Consider the following 11,961-nt stretch of genomic DNA (forward strand, 5'->3'; position numbering starts at 1 on the left):
ACAAATTGCATCTATGGACTGTCAATGTTCTCTGCTTTCTGAAAATTATGGAAAAGTCATAATTATTAGATAAAAAGTCTAAATAACTACATACGAAAGTTAAAAATATGACATAAAAAGTGGAATTTCATTTCATATTTCATATTATTTTGCAAAAAAATTGAGATTGAGATAAAAAGTCATAATTATGAGACTATATAATTTGGACTTTTTACCTCATATTTATGACTTAATTTCATAACCTTGACTTTTGAGCTCATAATTATGACTTTTTTATTTTTATAAAAAGTCATAATTATGAGACTATATAATTTGGACTTTTTATCTCATATTTATGACTTAATTTCATAACCTTGACTTTTGAGCTCATAATTATGACTTTTTATATCATAATTTGGACGTTTCAGCTCATAATTGTAACTTTTTAATCCCATAATTTATACTTTTTAATCTCACAATTATGATTTTTCTATCTAATCATGTCATTTAATGCACCTATGGACTGTCAATGTTCTCTGCTTCATGAAAATTATGGAAAATTAATTATTAGATAAAAAGTCTAAATAATAACATACAAAAGTTAAAAATATGACATAAAAAGTGGAATTTCATTTCATATTTCATATTATTTTGCAAAAAAATCGAGATTGAGATAAAAAGTCATAATTATAAGACTATATAATTTGGACTTTTTAACTCATATTTACGACTTAATTTCATAATCTTGACTTTTGAGGTCATAATTATGAAAAAAAAGTGGAATTTCATTTCATATTTCATATTTTGAGATAAAAAGTCATAATTATAATTAGGACTTTTCATGTCAATCTCGATTTTTTTGCAAAATAATATGAAATATGAAAAGAAATTCCACTTTTTATGTCATATTTTTAACTTTCGTATGTCATTATTTAGACTTTTTATCTAATAATTACAACTTTTCCATATTTTTCATGAAGCAGAGAACATTGACAGTCCATAGGTGCATTAAATGACATGATTAGATACAAAAATCATAATTGTGAGATTAAAAAGTATAAATTATGGGATTAAAAAGTTACAATTATGTCCAAATTATGATATAAAAAGTCATAATTATGAGCTCTAAAGTCAAGATTATGAAATTAAGTCATAAATATGAGATAAAAAGTCCAAATGATATAGTCTCATATATGATTGTCATATATGAGACTATATCATTTGGACGATATAGTCTCATATACGAGACTATATGAGACTCATATATATGAGAGTATATAATTTGGACTTTTTATCTCATATTTATGACTTAATTTTATAATCTTGACTTTAGAGCTCATAATTATGACTTTTTATATCATAATTTGGACATTTCAGCTCATAATTGTAACTTTTTAATCCCATAATTTATGCTTTTTTATCTCACAATTATGATTTTTGTATCTAATCATGTCATTTAAACTTTTTATCTCATAATTATGACTTCCCATTGGGATTTTTTTTCTTCTTTCAGTGGCAGAACAGACTCTCTTTGAATTATGCGAACAGCAAATGACATAAAATATACTGGAATAAACCAAATCAAAGAAGGTCTAATTTTTAAAGATGCAAAACAACAAAAATGAAAAACACAAATCACGTTATTTCATGGTAGTTTTATTAAAGGGATTTTTTTTCCATCTGCTTCTCCATGATTCTAAATATGACATCAACAAAGCCCCAAACTACTGCGGTCCAACTGGAATAAAAGTGAGCGTCATGAGCAGATGAAATAGTTACACAATATTTATGCACGTGGTCGATACTCTTAATTGAAGTTCATTGATTGAATTCCGTGTCATTGCATGGCGTCATCTGTGCCCCTACGCAAAGTTGAATGTTTACATGCAAGTATTAGTAGTCATGAATATACGACCCTGAGGATTTTTTTAATACCAACAGAGCCTCAGTAGCATATGCTATATAACCTTTCCCAGGTGTGTGTGTGTGTGTGTGTTGCTGCTATCTTAATTAAAATACAAATTACACTGAAATACTAATTTACCAGGTGATTCTACAATCCAAACATTAATTTATTTTATTGTTTACATTAATGTCATGATTCGTTTGTGTAAAAGAACCAAATAAAGAAAGTGATTTGGACTGACAAATTGAATGTTTTATTCCAACTACAGTAAACCTCGGATATATCGGACTCGGATATATCGGAAATTCGCTCACAACGGACAGATAAGAAAAGAACCGATTTTTCTGTAATGCATTTCCAATAAAAATTCATTGCATATATCGGATTTTTTATAACGGATTTCGCCTATTTCGGACAAAATCTCCAGTCCCGTTCCAATGCATTCATTCATTTTCTACCGCTTTTCCTCACAAGGGTCGCGGGGGGTGCTGGAGCCTATCCCAGCTGTCTTTGGGCGTAAGGCGGGGTACACCTAGACTGGTCGCCAGCCAATCACAGGGCACATATAGACAAACAACCATTCACACTCACATTCATACCTATGGACAATTTGGAGTCGCTAATTAACCTAGCATGTTTTTTTGGAATGTGGGAGGAAACCGGAGTACCCGGAGAAAACCCACGCATGCACGGGGAGAACATGCAAACTCCACACAGAGATGCCCGAGGGTGGGATTGAACCCTGGTCTCCTAGCTGTGAGGTCTGCGCACTAACCACTAGACCACCGTGCCGCCCCCGTTCCAATGCATTTCCATGAAATTTCCCTCGCATATATCGGATGGCCGCATCGTGGCGCTCCCGATTCGCCGAATATACCGGATATAAATCCGATATATGCGTCAAACGGACATTTTCCGGTATACGCATATAACTGATTTCGCTTATATCGGACAAAACCAGTGATCAGGAATTGCACAATACCAAAAAAAAAGGGATACAGTGGAACCCGTTTATGTTGACCAGCTCAGCAACTTCCAGTCCAACATGTTAAAGTTCCGGCATTTGTCGACGTTAAAATCTCAAACCCAAATGGGTCAGTTTATGTCGCCAAAAACATAACTTACACGACATTAAACAATGACACAATGACTTCCTGTTCAGTGCAAAATAAGCATCAAAACAAAAGGATGGATTCTATCACAGCAATTTACAAAATATACAGTAAACCTCGGATATATCGGACTCGGATATATCGGAAATTCGCTCACAACGCACAGATAAAAAAGAAGCGATTTTTCTGTAATGCATTTCCAATAAAAATTCATTGCATATATCGGATTTTTTATAACGGATTTCGCCTATTTCGGACAAAATCTCCAGTCCCGTTCCAATGCATTTCCATGAAATTTCCCTGGCATATATCGGATGGCCGCATCGTGGCGCTCCGATTCGCCGAATCGTGACAGGCCGCTATACGACGTCATTTGCAGCGTTTGCAGCGTTGCCTGCGCGTCCAGGTACATTGGAAACATAGTCAAGGAAGTGCCTTTTTATAACGGATAAAATCCCATGTACGCATATACCGGATATAAATCCCATATATGCGTAAAACGGACATTTTCCGGTATACGCATATAATGGATTTCGCTTATATCGGACAAAACCAGTGGGAACAATTGAATCTGATATATGCGAGGTTTACTGTACTAGGTTCTCTAAAAGTGTTGTAGCAATGATTTATTTTTTAGTAATGTTTCCAAGACAAGCATTATCATTACATGCTTCTTAAAAAAAAAAAAAAAACAACACACGTCTTTGTGGTTTAAAGATTTAAGGCAAAAGTGTGTGAAAAGTAAAAATTTAATTAAATTATAGGGGTAAAAAATGTCATTTTAATGCTCTGAATGACTAGCTGATTAGAATACCGTAAGTGTAAAATTGCGTAATAGTGTAAAAAAAAAACGACTATATTCCTAAAGAATCCTCATAATGAAAATATTTTTTTTCCGTTCTCGGGTTGCTTAGGCAACAAAAAAAAAGTCACTTTTCAGAATAATTTCCCAGCCCTGGCGTACGATCATTGGAGTTAGCCATCGAGAATTTGAACGATTCCGGTTCCTAACTACTTTCAAATCCGATGCTTTTAAGAGGCAGAGTCATAAAAGTTTGCATGAATTAAGTGATGGCAAAAAAAATTATTTTCGTATGAAATGTCTGAACTTCTACATGAATTTATTAATTTTACTGCAAATATAGCACAGATATATTTTCACGGGACGACACTTTGTTTACTTTTGAAAAGCTAATACATTGCAGGCACTTAAAGGGTCCCCTTGACATGATTTATCAACTTAGCTTAAATATGTTATCCATCATTTGCAAATTTTGAAAGCGAATGGTAAATTTGAAAAATTACTTTTGTCGTTCATGCCTGAAATAATTTTGGACATTTCAGCTAATGCACCCCATTTATACTGTGAACATCCAGCAGCAACACGACGTTTTGGCTTGACTTGGGGGGGAGATGGGGGGTGGCATGAAGTGACGTAATCCGCTAAATCAGAGTAAACATGGTCGACTTGGTTCAGTATATTTTTCATCAAAATAGCAGTCAAGCCAAAACGTCGTGTTGCTGCTGGATGTTCACAGTATCCGAGTGATACGTTTGTTTCATTTTCTAAAACAGGAACATTTAAGACAATGTCTACAGGGCTCTAATAATACTTTGTTAATTTTAATTTGAAAAAAATAATTTGTCTACCAACCAACTATATGTGGTTTCTTAGGTTTTTATTATTTGCCGTTTTATTATTATTATATTTCTTTATTTATTACTGATTGTTTGATTTTCTTTATTCTTGATTTATTTATTTTTCATCTTATTTTGTGTAGAAAAATCCAAATTAAGATATTTGAGAACAGTGGAATGTTTTATCAGAGCTTTTATTGTAGAAAATTGAAACCAAAGCAAAGTTTATTAATTTTTCTGTTTTTAATAAATGAGTTTGTTTTTTTGTTTTTTTTTGGAAAACCTGATGCGGCCCAGTCTCACCCAGACCCTAGCGCCAGTGGCCCCCAAATAAATTGAGTTTGAGACCCCTAGTCTACAGTATTTGCGATTAAATTGACTACTTTGATGTTTAAACAGTCCTCCAAAATAAAAGTCCACATTTGAACACAGAAAACGGGGTGATGAAATAAATTTGTTATTGCTTGAATGTGAATGAAACGCTAACCTTATATTCGGCAAAGGGCTGCAGTGACATTTCGGCAGCCCCCAGCACCCGGTGGCGGCCTGCAGGCTGCGGGGTGCAGTTTCGGGCCCCTAACGTGTTAGAACTACACCTCAAAGTGTGACACCAGGATGACCCGCCTTGTATTCCGGTCGCTCAACCCTTGGCCGACTCCCCCTTTCAACTTGCGTGATGAGCGGGAAGCCCGGCTCCGATGGGACGTTCCCGCGGCTCGCCGAATTCACCTCGAAGGGACCGACACCCGACAAGCCCGCACACTCACCTCTCCACGGGTGTAGCATTCAAAGGGCACCTCGTGGTATAGCAAAGTATCACAGTGTTTAGGGATGCTAGGCAAAAAAAAGCCTCCTTCACAGTGTGGAAGTGGTAGGATTGTGGGGGGGGTACGCTGCAAATCTCTGCCAACCCCTCTCATCGTTCCATGGAGGGATAAAATGAGGCAGAGACCAAAGACCGTATCGGCCGAGCGCAGAGCGTGTGGACAAGTTCATTGTGTATATCTTCACGTTGCCGCTCTGCTCTTCGCCCCTCCTTTTCGCTGCTCTTCATTTGACCGCTTAGAAAGCAAGCAGCTCTGTTTTATCTGCAAAGTCGGAAACCGGAGGTGCCGTCGGGGCCGGTGGGCTGGCGGATGGCGTGATTGTTGGGGCGAACTGCTTCCGAGGCTGCTTGCTGCGTCGTCATACGAACTGACCTAGAGGAATGAAGATAATGATTAGATCAAAACACAACCAAGGTGAATCACTAGAATTTTTGACTGATTTTTTTTCCTTCTTTTCTATCCCCTCATGCTCCGATCCGGCTGTTCCAAATTTGCATAACAACATAACATCGAATAAAGCCCAATAATACGCCATATAACATGATGCCTGATTCAGGAAATCTGTTTAGCATGTAAGGACATTTAGATGAGGGGTCTCAAACACGCGGCCCGTAGGCCATACGTGGCACGCAGGACACTAATTTGAGGCCCCCGCCTTGATATGAAAGTTTAATGTTAGTGCGGCCCGCGCAAGTTTGATATGGATGCTGTATGGTATCATGTACCCAGAAAAAATTATTACGTTTGATTCATGTTCATGTTAAAGGTTAAATAACTGTTAATAGTTATCCTCCCTATCCATGTGGAAGTGGTAAGTTTTTGGCTTTTTAAGTTTAAAGGAAATAACTTGGAGGCTACCGTTTAGGTCGCTAGCTCTCTAGTTTGCAAGTTAGCATGTGTCTCAAGACCCTGGAGTTGCGCAATATGTTGTAAATAAAAAAAAGAGTATAAATGTGACCCGCGCAAAATATATATCTATATCAGGGGTCTCAAACACGCAGCCCGCGGGCCAAATGTGGCCCACAGGACACTAGTTTGAGGCCCCCTGCCTTGATATGAAAGTTTAATGTTAGTGCGGCCCGCGCAAGTTTGATATGGATGCTGTATGGTATCATGTACCCAGAAAAAATTATTACGTTTGATTCATGTTCATGTTAAAGGTTAAATAACTGTTAATAGTTATCCTCCCTATCCATGTGGAAGTGGTAAGTTTTTGGCTTTTTAAGTTTAAAGGAAATAACTTGGAGGCTACCGTTTAGGTCGCTAGCTCTCTAGTTTGCAAGTTAGCATGTGTCTCAAGACCCTGGAGTTGCGCAATATGTTGTAAATAAAAAAAAGAGTATAAATGTGACCCGCGCAAAATATATATCTATATCAGGGGTCTCAAACACGCAGCCCGCGGGCCAAATGTGGCCCACAGGACACTAGTTTGAGGCCCCCTGCCTTGATATGAAAGTTTAATGTTAGTGCGGCCCGCGCAAGTTTGATATGGATGCTGTATGGTATCATGTACCCAGAAAAAATTATTACGTTTGATTCATGTTCATGTTAAAGGTTAAATAACTGTTAATAGTTATCCTCCCTATCCATGTGGAAGTGGTAAGTTTTTGGCTTTTTAAGTTTAAAGGAAATAACTTGGAGGCTACCGTTTAGGTCGCTAGCTCTCTAGTTTGCAAGTTAGCATGTGTCTCAAGACCCTGGAGTTGCGCAATATGTTGTAAATAAAAAAAAGAGTATAAATGTGACCCGCGCAAAATATATATCTATATCAGGGGTCTCAAACACGCAGCCCGCGGGCCAAATGTGGCCCACAGGACACTAGTTTGAGGCCCCCTGCCTTGATATGAAAGTTTAATGTTAGTGCGGCCCGCGCAAGTTTGATATGGATGCTGTATGGTATCATGTACCCAGAAAAAATTATTACGTTTGATTCATGTTCATGTTAAAGGTTAAATAACTGTTAATAGTTATCCTCCCTATCCGTGTGGAAGTGGTAAGTTTTTGGCTATTTAAGTTGAAAGGAAATAACTTGAAGGCTACCGTTTAGGTCGCTAGCTCTGTAGTTTGCGAGTTAGCATGTGTCTCAAGACCAGGGGTCTCAAACACGCGGCCCGCGGGCCATACGTGGCCCGCAGGACACTAGTTTGAGGCCCCCGCCTCGATATGAAAGTTTAATGTTAGTGCGGCTCCGGCACCCACGCTAGGAAAAAGCGGTAGAAAATGAATGAATGCTTATCAATTTTTTTAAATAAATACATAAATAAATAAAATATGGGACAATATTTTATTTCTAAAAATCACATACATTTAAAAAGTTTTTGCATGATTATGTTGCTTATTGACAGCGGCAACTTGTCCCACTTGGTTGGGCGGTCCTTGAATGCACCAAGAAGAAGTATCCTTTTTTTTTACCTGTCTTGGCATGGGTTGTCCTGAGGGGTCTCCTCCGATGAAGCACTACCCAGAATCCTCCGCCGGGCCTCGGCGTACTCGGCCTCACGTTGCGCCAAAGACTTCATCTGCTGGGAAGGTCGAGATGAAGACGCGGCATTCCCCGCAGTGCCGTTATTTGACGGACGTTTTAAAATTCGAATTTGCGGTGGCGGTGCTGCAGGAAGAGATGAGTCCTGGATCACGATGGCGGTTCTCACGGGTGAACTTGAAGTGGACTTCCTGCACAGATGAGGTTTCAGCAAATGAAAACAAAAAAATGAAATAGATGTGTGGGTTTTTATTTTTTTTATTTTATTTCAATATTGTACTTACTTTGCCTGCTGATTTATTTTCAGCTTTGCCTCGAGTCTTCTCTCGATTTCCTGGGGAGACATGCAGCATGCCCTTTATTATTTTTTTCTTGTAGATGTATGACTTTATTCTAATAATATTACTACTTTTTTCTCATAAAATTACGACTTTTAACTATTTTTGTAAATGTACAACTTTTTTTCTGGTAAATTCTGGTGATTTCTGGCATTATTCTTGTAGTATTATTAATTTATTCTCGTAATATTACAACTTTTTTCTCTCGTAAATGGGCGACTTTATTCTCGTAAATGTACAAATTTATTGTCATAATATTACAACTTTATTCTCATAATATTACAACTTTTTTTCTCATAAAATTATGATTTAATTCTCATAAATTTACAAATATTTTTGTAAATGTACAACTTTTTTTCTGGTAAATGTACGCCATTCTTGTCATATTGTGAGTTTATTCTCGTAATATTACAACTTTTTTCAATCATAAATTTACAACTTTATTCTCGCAAATGAATTTATTCTCATAATATTACGACTTTATTCTAATAATATCACAACTTTTTTCTTGTAAAATTACAACTTCTTTCTCATAAATGTACAACTATTTTCGTAAATGTACAACTTTTTTTCTGGTAAATATACGGCATTATTCTTGTAGTATTGTTAATTTATTCTCATAATATTACAACTTTTTTCTCGTAAAATCACGATTTCTTTCTCATAAATGTACAACTATTTTTGTAAATGTACCACATTATTCTTGTAGTATTATGAATTTATTTTCGTAATATTACAACTTTTTTCTCTCGAATTTATTCTCATAATATTATGAGAATAAATTCAAAAACAAACAAAAAATGACTTTATTCTCATAATATTACATAATATTTCTTGTAAAATTATGACTTTTCTCATAAATGTACAACTATTTTCTAAATGTACAACTTTTTTTCTGGTAAATATACGGCATTGTTCTTGTAGTATTGTGAGTTTATTCTCGTAATATTACAACTTTTTTCTCTTGTAAATTTACAACTTTATTCTCGCAAATGTATGAATTTATTCTCATAATATTACGACTTTATTCTAATAATATTACAACTTTTTTCTTGTAAAATTACAACTTCATTCTCATAAATTTACAACTATTTTTGTAAATGTACAACTTTTTTTCTGGTAAATATACGGCATTATTCTTGTAGTATTGTGAGTTTATTCTCGTAATATTACAACTTTTTTCTCTTGTAAATTTACAACTTTATTCTCGCAAATGTATGAATTTATTCTCATAATATTACGACTTTATTCTCAGAATATTACAACTATTTTCTCGTAAAATTACGACTTCTTTCTCATAAATTTACAACTATTTTTGTAAATGTACGGCATTATTCTTGTAGTATTATGAATTTATTCTCGTAATATTACAACTTTTTTCTCTCGTAAATGTTTGATTTTATTCTCATAATATTATGAGAATAATTTTTTAAAAAACAAAAAAAACTACTTTATTCTCATAATATTACAACATATTTCTTGTAAAATTATTACTTCTTTCTCATAAATGTACAACTATTTTTTTTCAACTTTTTTCTCTTGTAAATTTACAACTTTATTCTCGCAAATGTATGAATTTATTCTCATAATATTACGACTTTTTTCTTGTAAAATTATGACTTTTCTCATAAATGTACAACTATTTTCTAAATGTACAACTTTTTTTCTGGTAAATATACGGCATTGTTCTTGTCGTATTGTGAGTTTATTCTCGTAATATTACAATTTTTTTCTCTTGTAAATTTACAACTTTATTCTTGGAAATGTATGAATTTATTCTCATAATATTATGACTTTATTCTCATAATATAACAACTTTTTTCTCGTAAAATTACGACTTCTTTCTCATAAATTTACAACTATTTTTGTAAATGTACGGCATTATTCTTGTAGTATTATGAATTTATTCTCGTAATATTACAACTTTTTTCTCTCGTAAATGTTTGAATTTATTCTCATAATATTATGAGAATAAATTTTTAAAAAACAAAAAAAACTACTTTATTCTCATAATACTACAACATATTTCTTGTAAAATTATTACTTCTTTCTCATAAATGTACAACTATTTTTTTTTCAACTTTTTTCTCTTGTAAATTTACAACTTTATTCTCGCAAATGTATGAATTTATTCTCAGAATATTACGACTTTAGTCTCAGAATATTACAACTTTTTCCTCATTAATTCACAACTTTTTTTTCTCAGATGTATACATTTATTGCATTGTGGGTCTAATAGTCCGTTGTAAATTATAGAAAAGGGGGAAATGACTGTTGAATTAAAAACATTCAACATTCAATTGGAGGCGTCGATCTTGGATTTCCGACTTGCGAGCAGCAAGGAGAGAAAACTCGGAAGTGACGTCATTAGCAGCCGTGCTGTCGTACTTCCGAGGTAAAACAAAACCTATATATTTCTAACGCCGTTAGTCCTTTGAATGTATACGCTACTGCTGTAGCATAGAGTGGATGCTATCCCAACATAACTTAAATAAAAGCAGCTATGAATACGTCACCATTATCATCATTATAGCTCATATTTTGTCATAACCACAACACACTGCCGTGACGCTCCAATCCAATGCAGCTCGTCACTTCCACGACGACCAGCTTCAAATAAATTTCATTTCAATTTAAATTGAAATAAAAAAAACTAGCATCAATGAAAACCACGGAAAATGGACATAGCGCGTTAAGATACCTTGTCAATGGGGCCTTCCGGAGAGCCCGGCTAGTCTTGTTAGCAAAATAAATCCGATTGTACCAAACTAAACAATGCATCTTACCTAAATACATGTACCTAAAATAAAGTCGGGAACCATTTTAGACTAGTTTGTGGTGTTTGTGGTTCTTACCCCGCTGTCCGCCGCTTCTTCCCAGCTCTCTGCAACCTCCTCATCCTCCATTTTAACACACCGTCGCCTGCTTCCCTGTTCGGCTCCACACCAGCTAACTGCTTCCCATCCGCACAGAGGCTACGGAATGGGAAGCGGAGTCTATTCGCTTGATACCGATACTGATATTTTGCTACTTTTCCCGGTCTCCGGTGGCTGGACTTCCCGGTGTGGTTAGCAATTTTTTCTGGCCGCGTGTTAGCCTGCTAGCTTAATCCTTCCTTGTTGTTGTGGTGGCGGTGGAATGAGGGGGAAGGTCGATCCAAGTATTGATAGTATCGATGTACTGGTGTTATTATTTGCGATATTTTTCATTGATTGTTGTTTATTTTCACAAATATGTGTGTTTTTGCAGTGTCGTTCAAATGTACTGTATATTGTTTGTAATGTTTATTTTCACTAATATCTATATTTGTGAAGTGATGTTCATGTTTTGTGAGATTGTGAACTCGGTTAAGTTTATGGACACAGGAAGACTTTAAGGGTTAAAAAAGAAAGCATCTGAATGTTTTACTTTTTTTCTTTATTCTGCACTGACTATACTTCATTTTTGGCAATCATATGATTATTTTGTTGCTAGTTTTGTATTAATATTTTGTTAAATTGATCAAAGTGTATTCATACAAATATTGTTTTCCTGTGTTTTATTCTGATTGTAACCGCAATCAAGAAATTGAAGACAAAATTATCAAATGACCTTCAGATTGTAGTATCAGTATCGGAAAGTTACCCAGCATTTCCTTGATATCGCATCGATAACAAAATTTGAAGTATCGCCCACCTCT

The 11,961-nt window shown here is 35.2% G+C and overlaps 1 protein-coding gene across 1 annotated transcript; it reads right to left on the reverse strand.

Moving 5' to 3' along the window:
• Positions 1-1,619: 1,619 nt before the first annotated feature.
• On the reverse strand, positions 1,620-11,435 carry LOC131106543 (SUZ domain-containing protein 1-like). The gene is made up of 4 exons (XM_058055717.1): positions 11,138-11,435; positions 8,229-8,278; positions 7,875-8,135; positions 1,620-5,834 (listed from the first exon to the last, which is right to left on the reverse strand). The coding sequence occupies exons 1-4, from the start codon at positions 11,186-11,188 to the stop codon at positions 5,720-5,722; spliced, it is 477 nt and encodes a 158-aa protein (XP_057911700.1). The 5' UTR covers positions 11,189-11,435; the 3' UTR covers positions 1,620-5,719.
• Positions 11,436-11,961: the final 526 nt, after the last annotated feature.

Source organism: Doryrhamphus excisus, chromosome 18 (assembly GCF_030265055.1).
Source record: "Doryrhamphus excisus isolate RoL2022-K1 chromosome 18, RoL_Dexc_1.0, whole genome shotgun sequence".
Taxonomy (NCBI): domain Eukaryota; kingdom Metazoa; phylum Chordata; class Actinopteri; order Syngnathiformes; family Syngnathidae; genus Doryrhamphus; species Doryrhamphus excisus.

Bases quoted from the DNA above. Each gene is read 5' to 3' on its own strand.
- LOC131106543 (XM_058055717.1), bottom strand. From the start codon at position 11,188: ATGGAGGATGAGGAGGTTGCAGAGAGCTGGGAAGAAGCGGCGGACAGC. The intron at 8,279-11,137 runs GTAAGAACCACA...ATGTCTCCCCAG, and splicing joins AAGAAGCGGCGGACAGCGGG to GAAATCGAGAGAAGACTCGA. The intron at 5,835-7,874 runs GTAAAAAAAAAG...TCATTCCTCTAG, and splicing joins GACAACCCATGCCAAGACAG to GTCAGTTCGTATGACGACGC.